The following is a 22,134-nucleotide window of genomic DNA, read 5'->3' as shown; positions in this document are numbered from 1 at the left end:
TAAATACAGGCGAGTCAGACCACAGGCAGCCCAGGAAAAAGCAAAGGTAGAATGGGGTTGTGTGTGAGTGGTTCCTTCGGCTCCGTTCAGGTGGTTCGAACTCTCCACCTAGGGCTCATCAGGCTGAGAGCCCAGCAAGGCCTGGTGACCCGACAAAGGTCAAAGGTTGGACTGGCCACAGAAAGGATTTGAGGTGAATCTGACCCCCATGCTCCTCACCCTTGATACCCATAGAGTGGTCCCTGGACCAGTAGCATCAGTGTTACCTGGACGCTTGTTAGAAATCAGAATCTGAAGACTGACTCAGCCCCGCTGAATCAGAACCTGCCTTTAAGGAGTGACATGCATACGGAGTGAGTTGGAGAAGCACTTCCTTCCACCATTGATGAAATGTTTGGAAGTCGGTCAGTCACAGAAGGACCCTGCTGTGGACAGGGAAGATCATTTAGCCCAAGTGGGAGCAGAGGACCTCAGTGATCCATCACCACCTGCGGGGCTCATGTCAGGGACAGTCTCATTCCATGCTGCAGGACGAGGAAGTCATGCCCAGCTCTCGGGAGACATGATTGTTTTCTGGGAGCTACAAGCAGAGAATCAGCTGGCAGAGCCAAGCTGTTTTCCTGCCACACTTCCTGACGTGCTCCTCATGTATTTGGTTAAAGGGACATAGGACCCTGGGGAATACTAGGCAGCAAGACAAAAGTACAGATTCTTAATACATGCAATGTCCTTGGGTGGATGCCAAGGGCATTGTGCTGAGTGAATAAAGCCACCTACTGGATGTTTCCATTTATACGAACTTCTCAAAATGCCAGAATGCCAGGGGCTGGGGATGAGGTGTGTGTGGAGGAACGGGGTAGGGGAGGCTGTGAAAGGGCAGCATGAGGGAGGTCTTTGTGGCAGAATGGGGAATGTGGCTGTGACCACATCACAGAGCGGCAGAGAACCAGACGCATGCCCTATACCAGAATCACTTTCCTGGTTTTGATGTTGTGCTGGGTGGTACATTGGGGGAAACTGGGTGCAGGATACATGGGACCTCTCTGTACTATCTCTGCAACTTCCTGTGAACCTGCAGTTAGTTAAAAACAAAATGCAAATGAACAAAACAAAGCCATAGGGAATTGGGAGTCAGGAGACCATCACTTGGTGAGATGCATCCTCATAATAAGATATCCTTGGAGCCTGCTGTAAGAGGTCCATTTTCCTAAGCCCTCCTGGATACAACCTGGATGTCCCATCACAGGGAATAGTGCTACCTCAATGATCTAACACACGAATGTAGTGAACGCGTGTGCCACATCCCAGTCTAGGCACACAGAACGTCAGCTCAGACAACTCTCATTTAGAGTTGAGGAAACAGGGCCAGAATGGAGAAGAGGCCTGGCCAACATCACCCAAGCAGCCGATGCAGCCACAGGCCCAGAGGTGAGACCTGGTGCCCAGCCCAGAGCCCCCCTGTGACACCACCCACCTCCTCTCTGTGTAGCAATTTGTCCCCGAGGTTTGAGATGGATTTAAAATTCTGAAGTCATCTGAAAGAGAGTTAACTCTAAAATGCAACATCTAAGGAGCATATCAGTGATATCAGGGCATCTCTTTTAATTGCCTATTCACGCCGACAGATTGTCTTTTCATATTCAGAGCTAAACTTGGAGATGCGTCCTCTTGCGGGGCACTTGTTATCTGACTGCCTCATCAGTCGCGGGAACTCATGTGCAATATGATTGCTGAGGACCAGTTCTATTTTTTCCTACCAGCAGGAAGTTTAAAACCCGCTGGGTTATTTTTAAAGAGGGTGAAAAAATAGGCATCACATCAGCTTCCGCAGGGGCCCTGTCCGAAGGCACGTGCTGTGTGATTCAAGGCACCGGCCAGCTGGGAGGACCAGCGGTGACGTGAAGGTCCAGCAGGGAGGTCTCCCCGTGGAGGGGGTGAGTAGTGAGTGTCACGCATGCAAGCGGCAGAAAAGGACACGGGCCTGACGGCTGCCTTGAGGAGGACAGTGATCCTGGATTTTTATGGAGTTGCCATCTAGCAGTTGGTTTCATTTGGGGATTTGTGACTACTCCCCTCCTCTCCAAAGGGCCATGGTCCCTAGTACCAGCCTGAAAGGTGGGGCTCCAGTGGGTCTGGGACCTGCTCAGTCATTTGGGGAGCTTCGAGCTGTAGACTCACGTCATGTCACAAAGGTGTGTCACATTCCTGCGTACATGAGGGGTTTGGGAGAGCCACTGCCCTCAACTCTAATTTAGGAAACAGTATTTACATGAAAGGTAATGTAGTTGAACTTGGCTTCCATTGACAAACTTGTTTTGATCACTGATTTGTGCAAGGCACTGTGCTAGGAGCTAGGACTGCAGTAGATTTCTCCCAGGAGAATTTCCCCACATCCCCTGGATAAGTAGCAAAACCCTAGAGGATCACAAACCACCATGAGAAGTTGCTGTAGAAAGTTCTAGAAATGAAGGGCAAAATCATTATCCTTCCTTTCAGTCTTAGAAGGTGGCAAGGCTTTTTTTCTGCTGCTAATGGTGTGGGACTCATACAAAATACCTCCTCAAATCCTCCCGACAACCCTAGGAATGAGTTATTTTTAAATCCAGTTCCTCACAACAGGAGATGAAAACTAGGTAGAGTAACCTGTCCAGTGTCTCTGAGCTGGTCCGGGCCCAAGTCGGCCTGAACCGTGAAGGCTTTCAGGCCACACGGAGCTGGAGTGTTGCTCCAGGTCCAGCTCCCTGACTTGAGCCCTTAAGCCCAGAGAAGAAGCCCAGGAAATGGTCTGCCGGCCTTGGCGGTGTCTGTGTAGGGCCGGTCGGAAAGGGAGTCAGAAGTGGTGGGGTGTGGCCTCTTCTGCGGCCATTTATCTGTGAGTCCAGCTAGACAGGGCAGTGGATTTTGAAGAAGGCAGAGCCCCCCAGGACTGGTAAAATAGGAGATTTTTCTCAAAGAATTGTCTAGAATTCTTACCCCTTCACTCCCACGACCTGGGATTGTTAGTAAAACACTATGTGAGGCAAGTCTTGGTAAGACAACGCTGGATAAAACAACACCCAGCTGGAGCACACTTTTTGCGTGGGGCTTCACAGGAAAAAACAAGGTGAGCTACAGGAATAGAACCTCAGAGCTAGACTCTCAGGGGTGGCGATGTGGGAGGCCTCCATCCCGCCCCACCTGCGGGGTGGCCGCACCGCAGCCTGGGCCCCAACTGAGCCTGGAGCTCACACCTTGGTGTTACTTTGGGTGGAGGATTCCCCTTCTTTTGGGGAGAACGGAGGACTCTCTAACACGGTACACGGAAGCTCAGTTACATGCGGGGCACACTGTGGGGCAGGGGCAGCAGAAGCCAAGCTGTTGTGTTTCTTCAGGTGCCTGCGGCACACACCCCTTTCAGTTTCTCCCCGAGCAAGGAAGGGGTGGAGGGGAGCTTCGGGGCAGGCAGCACCCCCCCCCCACAGTCAGAAGTCCACCTTTTGTTGTCCTAGCCTGACTGGGAGTTCTGGCACCAGACACTCGGCACTTTGGTGGCTTTTGAAGAAGAAATAGACCCTGATTGCGAAGCAGTGACGCCAACTGCTGACAGGCCTCACTGGCCCCGGTCTCCCAGGGTGGCCTGGGCCCTTCCCTGGCTTCCTGTTGGCTTGTGTGAGTGAGCCATGGGAATGAATCTCCACACAGACCTGGGTGGGGCCCAGGCTGGGTCAGGAGCCAGAGAAGACCAGATGGGGACTTGGGTTGACCTCAGTGAGTATGACACCCATGAAGAGAGCTGCTTGTCCCTCCCTAGCTCCCATCCCAGAATGTGGCCACTATCCACAAGCATGGACTCTTACTGGCCCTTGGTGGGGGCACATCAGGTTGAGAACCTGTTTTTCTCCATTCCCCAACCCCCAAAGCTTCATCAAGGCCCAGAAATGACAGCCAGAAGGCCACCCCCTGGGTGTGTCAGTGGCAGTCGGCAGAGGCACTAGGATAGCGGCACCGGTGGCGGCCCCGTGCATCCTCCGTCTGATGGGGAGGAAATCTGAGGCTGGCCACCAGAGGTGCACGCTGACCCAGGAGACTAGAGCTTGCCAGCTCCATGCTGATTGACAGAGTGGCCAGGCGGTGGCTCACTGTCAGCGACACCAACGTCCATCTGACGTCATTTCCCTTGAGTTTTTCTGTGGGGCCGCCTTTTCTAATCTCTTAACTGAATGAAGTTCTCAGGTTCCAACTGCTGGGTAAAGAGCTCACTCATAGCAAAAAGTGGGCAGAGGACATGAAGAGATGTTTCTCCAGCGAAGACATACAGAGGGTCAACAGACATGAAAAGATGCTCCACATCACTAATCATCAGGGAAATGCAAATCCAAAGCGTGATGAGGTACCACCTCACGCCAGTCAGAATGGCTGTCATCAATAAGCCAACAAATACCGTGCTGGCGAGGATGTGCAGAAAGAGAACCCTTGTGCACTGCTGGTGGGAATGCAGACTGGTGCAGCCCCTGTGGAAAACAGTATGGAGATTCCTTGAAAACCTAAAAATAGATCTACAGTATGACCCAGCAATTCCACTTCTGGGTATTTATGCGAAGATAACAAAAATACTAATTTGAAAAGGTCTTTGCCCTGGCTGGTGTGGCTCAGTGGATTGAGTGCTGGCCTGCAAACCAAAGGGTCGCTGGTTTGATTCCCAGTCAGGGCACATGCCTGGGTTCAGGCCAGGTCCCCAGTAGGAGGGTATGTGAGGGGCAACAACACATTGATGTTTCTCTCCCTCTTTCTCTCTCCCTTCCCCTCTCTCTAAAAATATATAAATAAAATCTTTAAAAAAAAGACTTTTGTATCTCCACGTTCATTACAGCATTATTCACAATAGCCAAGATAGAGAAGCAACCTAGGTGCCCATCAACAGATAAATGGACAAAGATGTGAGAAACAGAATACACACACAATGGAACATTACACAGCAATAAAAAAAATAATGAAATCTTGCCACTTGCACCAACATGGATGGACCTGGAAGGTACTGGGCTAAGTGAAATAAGTCAGACAAAGACAAATGCCGTGCGGTTTCACTTGTATGTGGGATCTGACAAAACAAAGTGAACAAACAAAAGAAAACAGGCTCACAGAGAGAGACCAGAAGGGAGGACTTAGGGTTGGGTGAAAGAGGGGAAGGGAAATATTGTCAATAACATTGTGATAAGTCACACGGTGACAGATGAGTTCTAGTTAGTGGGGTGATTGCACTGTAGGTATAAAAACATCGAATCACTATGTTGTACATCTGACACTAATATAATCAATGTAAGACTATATACCAACTATGCTTAAACCAAACAAATTAAAAAGAGCTCACTTGTCTACTACACAAGGGATGCGCGGTTTGGGAAAATCATTTCTTTTAATGACAGAGAAAGCACACCAAACTATAACAGGAGCCATCAGGAGTTGCTACCGTACAAGCCAGTGCCCAGAGGCCTTGAACTGACAGTGGGCAGTCACGGGGAAGTCAGTCTCAGTTAAGGGAACATCCACGGAGCATCTCTGAGGACGCGGAGGAGGCAGGAGACAGTGACGAGTCACGCGCGTGCTGTGGGTCTGCCACTTGGACTCCTCTGCAGTCCTTTTCCTTCCTCATTGAATGGTGGGGCCTGCGGAGGTTCGCGAATGACCAAGTGGAAGAGAGGCCTTGTGTATCAGCATCACAGAAAACCGGGACTGAAGACAGATGTGGCCCGGGTTCTCCACGGGTCACACCCATGGAACAGCACAGCATCGGTCCTCTGAACAGTGGCTCAGGGAGCAAGTAGGATGGATGAACAGCAGCTCCTTGGAGATTTAGGATGTGTGCACAGCTTCCCAAAGGCATGCTAGCAAATAGGTTTATCAACGCCACTTTGCCATCCTAAAGGGTACAAGTCATTCTCCTAGTTTTCATTGCATGTATGTATCTATGCCTCAAATTAAAGGACAAGAAAAAAGGCAGCAACTCAAAAATTATTTGGAGCATTGTGGCACGTCACCAATCTCTTTTGCTTATAATATATGGCAGAGCAAATGGAACCCTGTCGTTATAAACTTTCATTATAGATAACCCTATACTGTACACTCTCCAAATACAGAAAGAATCCATCCTATCATACAGGCTTCATCTTGAAAAATAATCTAGCATAGTCATATTCTCTGGCTAGTAACAAACTATTAACATCTTCTGAGAATACAGAGAAAACTCCAGGATTACTAGTAAATTCTCTGACGTACCCCCCACCCACGCCCCCCATTCAGCATCATCTAGGAACACATTTCTGCAAAAGCATCCCAGGATCATTCATAATTAGGAAAAGAAATAGCTATGCTCATTTCACCAAGTGGACTTGTAGCAAGAAGTGATGGAGCATTTTTTTTTTTTTTACCTTGGCAAAAATGAAGCACAAACCTAACATTTCACAGGTTCGGGCCCATGCAAATGCATGATTTGTTATGTGGGGCTGTTTTAATGTCACCCCGAAACCACAATTAGCATGCAGGTTGTTTCCAACTACTGAGTTAGAGATAAGTATTGGCAGTGCACCTCTTTTCCGGAACCATGATCACTAAGGCGAGATTATTATTTCACTTTGTCTAGGATATCAGCAATATCTTGTCGGATGCAGGTTTCTACAGTGTGGGCCTGTGCCTTACTGTCTTTTTTTTTTTTTTTTTTTAAGAAAAAAAATCTCAAAACACAGATCCCTAAACACGATTCAGTTGAAAATGAACTGTTATGCTTTTAGAAATATAGTTTAAACTACAAGGCTGCCCTGTTTTTGTTGTTTCTTCTTATGAACATTTTAAAAAGTTCCCACCCCTAAAAATTTGTCAAATTATTTCTTCATTATTCGTAATGCGATCATGGTTGACCCTTGATGAACTGCAGCTACTAAGGTTCTGAATGAGTAATACGACTCTCTGCAGTTAGGTTTTCCAGCTGTCAACCTGGGACCCAAACAACCTCTAGTTCCCAATCCATTCTTTTGACAGTGGTCCCGGCAATAGATGCTCAACTACCCAGGGGTGCTTTCGGATGGGGTTAGCTTGGCTGCCCCATGTTGACCTTCAAGCTCGGGACCCAGCTGCGCTCCGATCTGCAGACCAGCTGAATGTCCTTCGTTTTGCAACAGGAACTCATGGGAGCTGAATTTGCCTATCCCAGGGAAGCTGAGGCAGTAGAGGCAGCTCCATGGCCCAGCCTAAAGCAGATGCCAGGTGAAATTGGTATGTTTGTGTGAATCCAATGCAGCAGGAGAACTGGAACGTCCTCGGGGAGCACTCCCTGCCCTGGGCATTTCATACAATGGAGCCTTTGGAAGATGACAAGTGGATTGACTGAATCCTGATGGCCAACGTCCTCTGCAAATCCTGGAGCACATCCTGGCCCGTTCCTTCACCATTTTTGTCATATAGGAGCTGCTTAAACGCTTCGTTTTCAATGAGGACCATCATGTTTTTGAGAAAGTAGCCTTCACAGTATGCTGAGAGCTCTGTGACTCCAAGAAACTGTGGAGAGTGGAGAAGAAGCAGGAGATGGTTATGTTTCTGAGATGCACCTGGTGGCTTCCACATATAATACAGGAGGGCACCTGTTATGGCAGATTGACTGTAAAAGTGGCCCCGATTCTCCACCCTTTTCTGTATTCATATTCTTGGGACATGACTTTGCAGCCCCTTCTATCAAAGGGCTGGAGTCTCTCCCCACTGCCTGGTCTTGGAACTTGCTCGGGCCAACAGAACATGGTAGAAGTGAGAATTGCCAGTTCTGAGCTAGATTCGGGTGGCTGTGTGTACATCCCAGCTCTTTCTCAGATCCCTGCCTCTGCCTGTGTGGAGGGTGAGTGACTACATGAGACTGAGTGGAGTCAACTCCGCTGCCCCAGCTGAAGCCTCTGACAGTGACAGAGTCCAGCTGGATCAGCACAGCCAGCCGTGACTGACCAGCCAGCTGACCTCAGAGGCAAGGCCTGCTGAGACCAGAAGAACCTTTCAGCCTTCCCGTTGACCCACATGTGAAATAAGCACTCGCTGTTTTAATCATCGGGGCTTGTGTCTCTTTGTAACACTCTAGGTCACTGGCACATGGACGGAGCTGCAGACACAGTTCTGAGGTCTTTACAAGTATTAGCTCGTTTAATTCTCACACCAACACTATGAGGGAGCACTGCCTACTTACCCAGTGTCTTCAGGGCAGGGGGGACTTTGCTTCTGAGGAGACATTTGGAAAAGCCTGGAGATATTTTTGGTTGTCACAAATGGGGTGGTGGTGGTGTGGGTACTACTGGCATCTAATGGGTAGAAGCCAGGAGTGATGCTAAACATCCCACGATGCACAGGACAGCCCCACAGAGAAGAATTATGCAGACTGAACAGTTAATAGTGCTGAGGTTGAGAAACTCATCTACAGACGTGGTTCCTGATAGACTAAACCCACACAGAGGGACTTTGTTGGCCTGGCTCACCATTACAAGCCCAAGCCAAGGGCTTGGCAGGCGGTAGACCCTTAGTAAGCACTTGTTGAATGTGTGAATGAATGGTTAACTCTCAGAGTACTGAAACTAACAAACAGCAAGGATTCATCGAGAGCTTATGATGTGTCAGGCACCTTGTCAGGCATTTCCCATGCATCATCCCATTTATCTCTCAAATTTCCTTGAGGCAGGTACTAGTAGCTCCTCCAGTGTACAGATGAGGAAATGGAGATAACAGAATAACTTACAAAAATGTACACAACATGTCAGAGGCACAATCAGAGAACCATTATCAGAGAACCGAGCCCTGATAATTCAAGTCCTTAAGGTTGTGCTTAGTCCATTAGGATGCTCTGCCTACAGCCAGATGCCATTAATAGGAGGGCAGGAATTTAACATCATGAGCATGCCTGGTGGAGGAATGCATGTTTGAGACACAGAAGCAGATGTGGATATGTGGGTCGGCCATCTGTCTTTAGCCCTTCTCTCTAGTGTCGAGGGAGAGGAACATCGACGCAAGAGAGAAACATCAGTTGGTTGCTTCTTGTACATGCCCAGACCAGGGACTGAACCTGCAACCTAGGCACATGCCCTGAGAATTGAACTGGCAACCTTTGGCTTTGTGGGACGACACCCAACCAACTGAGCCACACAGGTCAGGGCGCCCTTCTCTCTAGTTTTCAAAGCTTGTAGGTCTCTCTGTTGCAATGAACCAGAGGCTCAGAAGTTGGTTGTTAAGTGCTCCTTGAGATGACACCCTGATGCTTTATTTAGATGCCAAATCACCCTTCTGAAAGCTCTACTATTCTGTCCTTTAGACCAGGGATGCAGGTTAAGTTGTTAGGTGTGGAATGCTGAGTTGACGATGAGGCAGTACCAACAGGGTTATGGTGGAAGGAGCTGGAAGACCTGGACTCCAGTTGGAGCTGTCCCACCTTTCTGAATATGTGCCCGGGGCTGGGTCACTTGGCCTCTGGCGTTAGGTCCCTCATTTTCAAAATGGGAATTATGACATCTGCAACATGGACCTGTTGGGGGATTCAGTGGAATGTGATTCCTGGCAGGACTGTGTCCTCCGTCACGCTCGGGAGGCAGGTTAGGAAAGGAGCCATGGGTGGGGGTTCTGGAATCTGCCTGAGTTCTTATTCCACACTTTGCCACTCACCAGCCATCTGCTGCTGGAAAGTTATGTAATCTTTCTGAGCCTCAGTATTCCTGTCCATACAATGGGGATCATAATAATACCTAATTGGCTGTTGTTGAGATTAAATGAGATAATACATGGTAGTGTTTAGAACACTGATTGTAATCAGCACTCCATGTTGTCACAATAAATGTAAACTATACATCTACATTGAGAGTAAATGTAATACATGAGAGTAAATGAATTACTCTCATCCTCAATAACCTATGTCCAGTGGCCCATGTGTACAACGAGGCCAGGATGTGGTAAGGAGAGCTGACTCTATCGACAGAACCTAGCTCAGCTAACTGGCTTGTACCCTTGAACTCACTGACATCATGTGCTAATTCCCTGAGCTAACAGTCCAACGCTCTACATAAAAACCATGTGCAACCAACTCAACAACAACAAAACCTGATTAAAAATATGGGCAGAGGATCTGAATAGATATTTTTCGAAGGGAGACATATAAACGGTCAGCAAGCCCAAGAAATAGGTGTTCAACATTATTGATTATTAGAGAAGTGCAAATTAAAGCCACAACGAGGTATCAGCTCACACCTGTTAGAATGGCTACTACCAACAAGAGAACGTGGAGAAGAGGGAACCCTCATGCACTGTAGGTGGTATTGTAAATTGGTGCAGCCACCATGCAAAACAGCATGGAGGTTCCTCATAAAATTAAGAACAGAACTACCTTATGATCCAGCTATTCCACCACTAGGTATGTATCCGAAAAATATAAAAATGCTAATTTGAAAAGATACATGCACCTCTATCATCACTGCAGCATTATTTACAATAGCCAAGATATGGGAACAAGCTAAGTACCTATCAGTAGGTGAATGAATAAAGAAGATGTGATACATATAATATAAATACTAAATATTATATCATATATAACATATTATATAAATATATAAAGTATATATAATATAAAACATGATATATATGATATAAAATAAAGACAAAGAAGGAACCAGCAATTCCACATATACACACACACAATGGAATAGTGGAATACAAGTCAGCCATAAAAAGATGAAATATTGCCATTTGCAGCAACATCATTAACCTTAAGGTTTTCTTATGCTAAATGAAATAAGTCAGACAGAAAAGGGACAAAAAACATATGGTTTAACTCAAATATGGAACATAAAACAAAAAAGAAACAAATGAACCAACAAAAACACAAAACCAACCCACAGACGCAGACAACAGACTGGTGGTCACCAGCGGGAGGGTGGAATGGGTAAGGGGGCTACTGGATGGTGATAGACGGAAGCCAGAATACGGGTAGTGAGCACGCCGGTGTACAGACATCGAATTATAACGTGGTACACTTGAAACTTACATAAGGCTATCAACCAATGTTCCCACATACACAAAAATTGTCCCAAAGTGCTTGAGCAAACACACACAAAAACATGTGCAATCTTGTGCACGTCAAATCGTCTCTCTGGGCCTCAGTTTCCCAAGCTACAAAATGAGGGGGGAGACTAGAGGGAACCACACGTGTTTGCCAGGTGGGTGCGCCAGGTAATTCTGCGGCCTCTGGATGAATGGTGACTGGAAATCAGACACTTGTCTGTGTCCACACAGCTAACTACTAACAGAACTGGGACCAAAACTCTCGTCTCCTAGACCGATCAATGGTTGACAAACTACAGGCCTGTGGGCCTGGCCCACTACCTGTTTTTGTAAATAAAGGTTTATTGGGACACAGCCACACCCAAATATTTACATATCATCTGGGGCTGCTTTTGCACTCCAGTGGCAGAGGTGAGTGGCATGGCTTGCATGAAAATACTGACCTGGCCCTTTACGGAGAAGGTTTGCTGTCCCCTGTCCCAGACTGCCACTTTTCCCGGGGCAGGACCACGTCTCACTAATTTGTTGTTCTGGTGCATACAGTCCCTGGTAAATAGTGGCTGCTCGATAAACACTAGCGAGTGAATCCCTCATGTTCCTCACCTGTGTTCTTTGCACCACGGTGCACTGCTGAGCTTAGTGCATCCGCTTAAGATTCACCTTGATGACCACCTGCTCTTTTTCTCAAGTTGAAAGATGCCCTGAACGGGCCATCAAACGCTCCAGAGCCTCCTTTTGGTAACTGAGCAGTTTGGGACAGCTTTGCTCGCTAAAAAAGGATGGCTACACTGCGCGTTTATGGGATGGGCTTCTCATCCCTATGAAATCCCACAGCCGCCCCAGTTAGATGTGGGATGGAGGTGTTGTTGCCCCGGCCTTGCGGACACTTGGAACGTGTTTTAGCATCTAAATACCTGGGGTTCCAAACCAAGGGCTCCCTTTCGGTCTCTCTCACTACATCAGCCTCCATTTGCAGCACCATCTGTCAGTAACAGAATCCGCATGGCATGTGAGCACAGCGGGTGCTGTGGTGTCTGCAGCCTGGGGGGAAGCAGAGCAGAGGAAGGACAGGGTGCTGGCACTGCCTGGCCCTCTATGCCCTTATCGGGAAGGACGGACATCTGCACTGGAAGCACCCCAGGACGTGGCCTGGGAGGCCAGGGCCGGTGTCTGTAAAAGGCTCCGCTCCAGCTGCAAAGGCACGCAAGTGAGAGAGACAGTTCTCTGCCAGAGCTGTTCTAAGCCTGTGGCATAAACGTGCTCCCAGCAGGGGCTCCCCTTGCACCGGGCTGCATTATTAAATAACGAGAGAGCTACAGAAGCTGTCTGCCCAGGAGCCTGAAGAGGTCACAATGGGATTGTGGGATGTAGGCCTTGCCACCAGGGTGATGTGGGGTTCACAGGGCAATCTGAGTGTCCATGGCTAGGGGTGGGGGGAGGCGGTGGGCAGAAGACCACAGACTGTTCAGGCTCTCTTCCTGGGTAGAGAGAGTCTTTCTGGATGCTGTATCCCAAGAAACCAGAATTCGGTAAAACCGTCACTTTACCAAAACACCCAGTGGGTACATGCGTGTGCACACGCACATGCGTGTACAAAGTAAGTAGCCTGGCTGTACTTTTTGATTTACTGGTGACTAGTCAGAAAATCTTCTTTGACTGTCAAGGATTCTTGCAAATATTTCAAACACTTTCTAGGCCAGACAGTAAACACAAAGTTAAGAACCTGTGCTTCAGAATGAGAGAGATCTAGGTTTATACTCCTGGGCACATACCCCAAAGAATGGACAGCGGGGACCTGAACACAGATCAGTGCACCCACGCTCACAGCTGTCACTCACAACAGCCAAAAGGTGGAAATGGCCCTAACGTCCATGACAGGCGAATGGATGAACAGGACGCGGTCTGTGTATAGTGGAGCATCATCAGCCTTCGAAAGGACAGCAACTCCGATGCTACAACATGGGTGAACCTTGAGGACGCTGGGCTGAGTGAAATCAGCCATCAGGCGAGGACTGTGTGATTCCACTTACACACGGGACCTACGGCAGCCAGACTGACTGGGACAGAGAGTGAAGCGGTGGTTTCCGGCAGCTGGCTGGGTGGAGAGGAGAGCAGGGAGTGAGTGTTTAATGGGGACGGAGCTGCGGTTCAGGAGGATGAAGAGCTCTGGAGACGGGTGCTGGCTGCACACGTGTGAACAGGCTTCACACCACTGAACTGCACGCTTGGAAACGGTCAAAAGCTGAGTTTCACGTTCCATCTGTTTTGCCACAGTAAAAACCTCAGTAACTGCTGTGCGACCTTCAGCAAGTTGCTTCATCCCTCTCTGCCTGCTTCCTTATTCTGACACGGAACTAATGGCAGCATTTACTTCACAGGGTTGTGGTGAGGACGAAAAGCGACGGTGCAACCAGGCTGTTAGCACAGGCGCCTGCACATTCAAAGGGGTCGCTGAGCGTTGGCTTCAGACAGAGTACGACATCTCAAACGCAACCCGATTTGGTGCTATGAGCAATCAGAGAGTTACTCCTATCAGCCGTCACTCTGAAAAGTCGTGAATGTCGGAGGCAAGGGCACTCCAGCTATACAAAACGTATTTTGTTTTAATTTAGTTCCTGATCTTACTTCATTGTTTCTTCCTAGCAACTTTTAATCCCCCCACCTCCCCACCCACTCTGTGGCTGTGAGCACATGGAGCAAAATGAAGCAGCACCTGGACTCATTAAGCCTCTCAGTCCCAGGGTTCCCACTTGTGAAATGAACTAGATAAAGACCAGTGGTTCCGGAAGCTGGAGTGCAGCCTGGCCTTAGCGCTGAAGTCACAACAGTCACCCTGGGAGTTTGTTAAAAATACAGATTCCCGGCTGCGTGGTAGGCACACTGCTGTGGCCATGGGAGGGGGCAGTGCTACACAGACTGAAACTCTCCCGAGTGATTCTGATTAGTAGTGTCTGATTCCTCTGTCTGTGGATCTCTCCAGTCCTGACCACCGGTTCTCACCCTTGCCCACATCCGAGAATCACGGAGGGAGCTTGGAAAAACTCCCGTGTTCTACCCCGTGGCCTACTTAATCTCTCTGTGCTAGGTCCCAGGCCCAGGGAGGTTGGGTGAGTATCCAGGTGAGTCTGCAGGGCAGCCGTGCTGGCAACCACAGCGCAAGAAAAGCCGGTGTTGCTCTTGGGCATGGGCCAGCATCACCCACAAAGCCACAGATGGGCCTCTCGCCAGCGTTTCTGAGTCTGTAGGTCTGGGATGCAGCCCTAGAGGCTGCATTTCTAACAAGTCCCCTGCTGGCGCTGATGGTGCTGGGTTGGAGCCCACACTTTGACAGCCTCTGTTCCAGCACCTTGCTACTCTAGTGTAGCTCCAGCCAGCAGCAGAGGCTAGCCCTGGGGGCTTCTTAGAAATGCAAGACACAGAGGCCACTGTGGGGGCGGGGCTGAGTGAGTCTGCCATGTGGTTCCTATGCAAGTTGGAAGCACCCTGTGGGTTCCCACTCTCACTGTATTCTAGAGTGGGGGATGAAGGGAGCAGGAAGTAGATCTTGGGCGGGGTGTGGGTGGGTCAGCATGCCCGGCATCAGCTCTCGTCTGTGGAGGAGACCCCTCACCCATGCGCCTGTGCGATGTAAGCTCGGGCAGCCCGAGCAGTTGGTTACCTTGGCGTGGTTGTAAATATCCACACAGTTGTCCGTGTTGATGCCTTTTGCACAGATAATCTCACAGTGTCGCTGCAGAGCCTCCAGCTGGAAAAATTTAGCTGCAGACACAAGCTAAGAACCATAAAAAAAGAGCCCATTAGAGGTTGGGAGGTGGAAAGAAATGAACAGCGGTAAGAAAAATCCTCATGTTCCACAGTGGTGTCCTGAGGTGAGGGGACTGGAAATCGTATTGTTGGGTCACTTCAAAGCAGGGAGGTAGCCCTAGAGGAAAGAGACCAGTGGTGGGCAGGGTAGAAGGGAACTAACCAGCTTCACATCTATTATAGCTGAAGGTCAAGCACAATGCCTAAAATTGTTCTGTCCAGAAATGCGTGAATGATCTTTGTGGGGTGACTCAGCACATGGCCCCCCCACAACCTCAGAGAACAGGTGGCTGCCTCACCAGCAGCCATAGGGACGAGGCAAAGAGTCTGCATCTGGATGTCCCAGCCCTCTCAAGGCCTCTGTGTCTCAAGGCTTCTGTGTTTATTACAAAAGTATAGACTTTTCACAGGCTACTTCCTCCCTAACCCTGTAAGCAGTGCCAAGGCTGGAAGTGGGGCATGGTCCCTCCTGCCCGACCCACCACCATCCGGCCCTCCCCAGTAACTGAGTAGTAAAGGACAGGTGCACATCTGCTGGTCCTCCAGGGGAAGAGGGTTTTCTGAGTATCGCAAACATAAATGCAGCTGTCCGGCTTGGAGCTCCTGCATTACAATGTTATTCAGCAAGTTGGACATGGATGCGGCTGGCTCCCTGTGTTCACCTAGGTCTCCGCTCAAATATCGCCTCCTCAAGAGGAGCCTGCCAGACCACCTCATCTCAGGGCGCCTCCCCCCATCACCGCCTGTCCCCCGACCCTGTCCTTCTCTTCCTCACAGCCCTTCTCACACCAGACATGACGTCATGCCTGCCGCCCTCCCCAGAGTCTGGGAGGGCAGGGAGCTCTGTCCATTTGCATCACTGCTGTATCCCAGCCTTGAGCACGGCAGGAGCGTGGCTGGGGAGATGCTCAACAGAGCGTACTGAGAGAGCAACAGGCTTGGGGGAGGGGGAGAAAGAGCCAAAGCGGGAGTTCAAAGGGACTGACTCTGGGGAAAGGACAGGACAGGGTAGTGTGTGAACTGGGTTTTTTTTTTGACAAATGCTTCTGTATTATTTACATGATCTAAATTTACATTCATTATTTTGATTTAAAAAGAATTTTTTAAATATATTTATTGATTATGCTATTATAAAAAGAATTTTTTAAATGTTTACAAAAGAGCCCGTGTCCTCACATGGCAGGCAGCCTGGTGCTGAGGCAGAGGTGAGGTACCAGAGGGGCGGTCCAGAGAGACAAGGACATAACTTTCGGGAGGTGGCACGGGGAGTGACCGCAGGAGCTTTCACAGAGTAAGAAAAGGATAAAAGGGGCCGCACAGTGAGTGCACAGCCCTTATGGCACCCACTGTGTGCTGGGCACTATTCTAAGCATCTAATAGACAGGAACTCCTAAAATCCTGAAAACCCAATGAGGCAGATATTACTACCCCCACTTTACAGGTGAGGAAACTGAGTCTCTGAGAGGTTGAATAACGTGTCCCAGATCACACAGCTCAGAAGGGGCAGAGCCTGGATTTAAACCCGGTCTGTCCCGGAGCCCATGCTTTGACCACTGTGTGAGGTCACCTGGTGAACAACCGATCATGTCTGACATCTCCAGTCAGCCAGGCACCCTGCACTTCAGACACCTGAGTGGGGGCGGAGGTCCTGTCTCTTTGCTCAGGGTCAGAGAGATTTTGGCTTTTGGATCAAAGCTCCCAGCTTGGAGGAGGAAAACCAACAAGGGTTCCACGTCTTGGCAGGAACAGGCGAAACCTTGGCTTTGGACAGAAAAGAGCAGGAACAGACAGGTGTCCTGGCACAGGCTGAACTATCAAGGGCAGACAGGAGTCAGGGGACAGCCAGCCAAGGGGCTGCGGAGTGAGGGCCGGCCCAGTGCAGTGAAGCCAGGTGAGCTTTGTGACGGGCTCTCAGCTGCTGGTCAGGGACAGCGCTGTGAGCCAAGGGGGGTTTTCAGATGATACGCTTCTCTTACAGTGACAAGGCAGGAGAAGTCATCCAGGGTAGCTCCTGATCATGCTGCTGAGCCCCAGCTGTGCTGGGAGACTCAGCCTCTTCAGTCAATTCCCTCTACCCCACCCCCAGAGCCAGTTAAAATTAAATGTCACAGACAGGGGCTGGGCTAGTGTGCTGAGCACCCCAACCCTCCAGGGGACGATGAGAAGCCTCCTGTTTGGGGGGTCTAAGGAGTCGGGAGGGGCCCAAAGCCTGCATCCAAATGCAAGCCCAACGTGGGTCCCCCAGACCTGTGTAGTGAACCGGGTTTGCAGAGGTGTCCCCTCACCCCGCCCCCAATGACAGGGCAGATTTCTTACCTCCATTACCTCGTTGTTTTTAATGAGAAGGGACTCTGGGCCACCGTAGTAGAGGTACTGCATGACCAGCTGGGAGAAAGGACACAGTAAGCAAAGTGTCAGTGACACAGACACAGTCATCTTAAAGCGGTATTAAAATCAATTTCTTCTCCTGGAAGCTTTCTTTAATAAAGGCCAAACCAATAACAACAACCCAGAGAGCCATTTACAAAGCGCTTCTGGGTCCTGTTATCTCATTCACTCGAGGTTGGGCCGAGGACTTGAAATGCTGCTCCTTAGTGGAAACCCCGGTGCTAGTGGCATTTAAATGGGGCTGCCCCGTGCCGCCTCAGACTCTGCCAGCACAAGCCTTTTCTGCAAGGGGGTGAGACGAGCCGTCATTAGGCTGAACGACCTGGTTATGGAGTTGTTTTTCTTGGCAGCTGTCAACCTGCATGAAGCAGGGATTCAAATGGCAAGCACAGCCTCACAGAGGCCCCTCGCCCAGGTGTAGCCTCAGCTGCGTTTGGCTCTTGCCGGAGTGTGATGTTAAGCAGTCTTGGAGGGAGGGCATTCAAAGCAGCCTCATTAACTAAAATTCTCCTGTCAGCATTGAAGTGAAGTGAACAGGCCCCTGGGAGCCTCCTTCTGGGTTGGATTCAGCCCGACTTGGCCTATTTCAAGCCACAAATGAGGCTTTTCTTTTTTTATGGGGAAGAAGGCGGGCACAGGGAAAAGTCCCCGGGGCCTTCTGCCTGCCCCGTACAGGAGTCTGAGGCTCTTGTGGCCAGGACACCTCCCCTGGCCTGAAGCAAGTACAGGCCTCGATTCCTCAGCCTGTGCTTTCCCATGATGGTCACTTATTCAGTGAATCTGTTGAATTTGTTGAGTGCCTACTGCAAGACAAGTTCTTCTTTCAGGAACCTCCCCAGTTAGTCCCAGGGCTGATGGTGGAAGTGCACGCCCCCTTCTCCAGTACTCAGAGAGTTGGGGACATGCCATTTTCCAGCATCTAGCTCAGGCTCCAATCTCTGATGGCTGACTTTTAGGGAAGGCCCAGGTCCCCACAGCAGGGAGGCAGTGAAGACCTAGGCCTGGGGGTCAGCCAGGCCTGGGTCAGAACCTCAGCTCCACTGTGATGAGCAGTGGGAGCTTAGGCCAGTCCCTTCACCTCTCTGAGGCCCCGCCCTATCTGTAAGGTGGGGAAAGCCACACAGAGGGGCAGCTGGAAGGGCTGAATGAGGTGATGGATAGCAGTGGTCCTCAGTGTGGTCCCTGGACCAGCAGCATCAGTATCTCCTGGGTTCTTGTAAGAAATGCAGATCCCCAGGCCATAGCCCAGGCTTACAGAACCAGGAATTCTGGGGGTAGGTCCAGGAATCTGCATTTTAGCAAGTTTTCTGTGTTTTAACAAGCCTCCCCAACCCCACCACCTGCTGGGTATTTTGAAGCCTGCTTAAGTTTGGGAACCACTGTAACTCAGAGCACTGGTGGCCCCTCTTGGCTGCACACTGGGATGATGGGAGGAGGGCAGACTTCAGAATGCTGATGCCTGGGCCCCAGCCCAGATTCCGATCTAACTGGTCTGATTCGTGGCCTGGCCACCAGGCATTTCAAAGCTCCCAGGTGATTCTAACACGCAGCCCAGGTGGAGAACCACCGGCTTGAATCCTTACACACAGTAATCGCTCAAGAAATGGGAGCTGTGCTTAGCATTGTTGCCATTTAGGAAGAGAATTCCAGAGCCAAGTACCTAGACTTTGGTGCCAGACAGGCTGGTTCAAACCCTGGCTCTGTCACTAACCAGTACTAAGACCAGGGGGCATGCATCATTTACGTTCTCTGGGCCTCAGTGGTCTTCTCTCTAAAACTGGAAAGAATAACCCAGATAACCACGTGCAAGCAGAGGCCAGTGCCTCACTCACAGTTGGGGCTGCATTACGGCTTCTTCACCACTTTCCCCATCCCTAACCCTAAAGCAAAGCCACAGTTTAATGGGAACGTTTAAACCCAACAGCTGCCGCCGCTCCAGAAAGGGCCGTGGCCACTTTGCTCTCAGCAGAAACTGTGGTGAGGGGCTGGTAAAAGGAGAAACAGGCCCTCGTATGTATGGGGGTGTGCCCACTCCTCAGTCCCACCTTGAGGCTCCAGCCTCCTCTCTGCTGCCCCCACCCCAGTGGATGGCTCTCCCAGGCTGGCCTTGGCACCTCTTTCGTCTCTTCTCCAATGCTTAATGCAAAGTGGCCCATTCATCAGGGACTTACACTTGGCAGGGAGGTGGTTTATCAATTATGCTTTAGGAAACAACAACCCACTTAATAACCGCCACGATGCACCAGATGCCAAGCTGAACGTTTTCTCATGTTGTCCTGCTTGTTAATCTCCGCAAGTCCCCTCACCAGAGAGGTGATGATAATTGTTAAAAATGGGGAAAAGGAGGCTTGGAGAAGGGAGTGCCTTGCCTATGGTTATTTGGGGAGAATTCCTTATTTTGAAGTTTCAACGTAGTCAAAGGAGCACATCTCTAATGGTGGAAACGCAGACGTTAGGGGTTGGTGTGATGCGGAGTGTCATCCTGGCAGCCCTCTGAATGGCAGGATCTGGGGGACCAGGGTCAATGGCAGAGGGAAGAACCAGCCTCTGGCCTGCCTTCTCTCCACTTGGCTCGTACTATGCAGGGCCAATGTGTCTTTTCAGTCTCTGATACCCCTGAAGACCCAGCCAATGGACTGATAATCACTTTCCCTCAAACATACCACAGGTCTTCCCACTTTTGTGCCTTTGTTCATGTTCACGCTGCTCCTGCCCGTAGAACCCTCTCTCCCATCCACCAGAGGAGGAAACTGATGCTCAGAGAGGTCAGGTCACATGAGGGACACTGAGTTTAAACAGGGAGAGGAGCCTGTGTGAACGGAAATGTAGCCCTCAAATCCTGGAATGCGGCTCCGTCCTGCAGTGTCCAGATCGGGACCCCAGCCCCGTGACCCTGGTCACAGCCGGCCTGGCCTCCTGCTTGTCTCTCAGAGTCTCATTGACTGTATTAGAAGGTGAGTGTCAGAGGGCTGGCCTGAGTCTCACCCACTTGTTCACTCTTTCCCGGCCTGTCCTTCCAGACGTGGATGAACTGGAGGAAACAAGCCCTGTTCAGAAGGTGGTACATATCGTCCCCAGGACCCCCACACTGGCTTACTGACCCCGGCTGGTGGGAGGACAGCGTGGAGGGACCCCAGGCTCCCCCGTGAGGCAGGAAGCTGCCCACAGGTTTCATGTCCTGGGTGAGACTCGGAGCTCTAGAAACAGGGCTGCAAAGCCGATGCAGGGGCAGAGGGATGAGGGATGCAGGGGCAGAGGCATGAGCTGCAAGAATGTCTGTATGGTTCAGGCGTGAAGGAGGGGCAGGAAGGGGAGAGGGCTGCAGTGCCCCTGCGGAGATGCCACATAAACCAGGACCCATCGCTAATGGTGTCGACTTCCCCAAACGGGAAAGAGACAGGGTAATGTCATCTGACCCCTTTCCTACAGACGTTCGGTTCAGATCAACGTTAAGATGACGTTGGATGCCCTGAAGTCCACTGGTTCCTGTTCACACTGGGCTCAACCACAGTTCTGGGACATTACCTGTCTCCGCCTCCCCTGGCACCTTTCTGAAGCACGAAGGCTTGCCAACTTCCCAGCCTTCAATATTTCCACTGACACCTCAGCCAGGAAGCCTTCCCCAGTTTCCCTGGTCTGAGCTGCCACAGCATCGTGGCTCCCTCCTCCCTGTCACACACCCCACATTACACTATGATTAGGAAATTACTCAGAGTTACCCCCTCTGGACTGGGAGTCCCCCGGAGAGGACTGCCCTTTACCCTGTGTCCCCAGGGCCCAGCACAGTGTCAGGAACATAGCAGGTGCTCAAGTAGGGATGAATGGATGTTAAACGGTTAGGGCAGCGTGAGGAGGGGCTGGGGGGGCAGGAGATGGATGATTTGTTGCAGGGGCTGAGCCACAGGCCAAGGACCGGAGGGAACCACCTGGACCTTGCGCCCGCTGCCGCGGTGCTCCAGGCCACAGCCAGGGCTCACCTGAAAGATGGGGTACTTCACATAACCGATCTCTATGCAGTTGCCGTCGTTTGTTGGTTTGCTGGACAGGAGTGCTTTGAACCTGAACGAGAACACGAAAAGAGAAAAAGACGAACACACTCTCAGCTGGCAAGAAACTCAGCTCTTTCATCCCCCAACTCTGACACACAACAATGACATCTCCACAGATTGCTCTTTTTTTTTTTTAAGATTTTTGTTTACTTATTTTTAGAGAGGGGGAGGGAGAAAGAAAGGGAGAGAAACATTGATGTGTGAGAGATACATGGATCAGTTGCCTCTTGCACACTCCCACCTGGGGACCTGGCCCACAACCCAGGCATGTGCCCTGACTGGGAACTGAACTGGTGACCTTTTGGTTCACAGGTCAGCACCCAATCCACTGAGTTACACCAGCCAGGGCTCCACAGATTTCTTAATCTACCCTCTCCCTCCCTGGATGATACCATAATCCAATTTAAAGTTAAAGCTCAACTTAAAGGAATAGTGCTATTTCTCAAACAGGGGATTAGGAAGGAATGGATGCCTTGGAAAACCCCCTGTGTCTTGCAGGGCCCACCACAAAGGCTGCCTCCCCTTCAGGGAGTCTTCTCTGAGCTCGGGCTTCATGCTCCTCTGCTGTCCACGGAGTTCTCCCACCCCGTCCTGCCATCTCCCACACAACCGCTGCTCCAGGAGGGTAGGGACTCCTGCCCTTTCTGCTTCTGCTGCATCCCCAGAACCAGTGCCTGTCGGATGCATCGCAGGAATTTACTCAAGATCTGATGACTCCCTGACGATCTCCCTCTGGCTGACCTTCTGTCTGGGGTTTCGATGCACTTTGCTGCTGTCGACTAAACTGTATGCTCCTCGAGGGTAGGGAGCCTCTCACTGGAACACACTGACACTCCATATATTTAGG

The 22,134-nt window shown here is 50.3% G+C and overlaps 1 protein-coding gene across 5 annotated transcripts in view; it reads right to left on the bottom strand.

Moving 5' to 3' along the window:
• Positions 1–5,373: 5,373 nt before the first annotated feature.
• ABTB3 (ankyrin repeat and BTB domain containing 3) overlaps positions 5,374–22,134 on the bottom strand; it is a 255,024-nt gene continuing 238,263 nt past the window's right edge. For all 5 annotated transcript variants that reach the window (XM_053922006.1, XM_053922008.1, XM_053922007.1 and 2 more), the window contains 4 exons: positions 21,216–21,297; positions 17,167–17,235; positions 14,705–14,818; positions 5,374–7,527 (listed from right to left, as the gene is read on the bottom strand). In XM_053922006.1, the coding sequence (XP_053777981.1) occupies positions 7,318–7,527; positions 14,705–14,818; positions 17,167–17,235; positions 21,216–21,297 (475 nt within the window). In that variant the 3' untranslated portion in view covers positions 5,374–7,317. The remainder of the gene's footprint in view (positions 7,528–14,704; positions 14,819–17,166; positions 17,236–21,215; positions 21,298–22,134) is intronic.

This window comes from Desmodus rotundus, chromosome 3, assembly GCF_022682495.2.
Source record: "Desmodus rotundus isolate HL8 chromosome 3, HLdesRot8A.1, whole genome shotgun sequence".
Lineage (NCBI taxonomy): Eukaryota > Metazoa > Chordata > Mammalia > Chiroptera > Phyllostomidae > Desmodus > Desmodus rotundus.
This window is presented reverse-complemented; position numbering and strand designations above follow the sequence as displayed.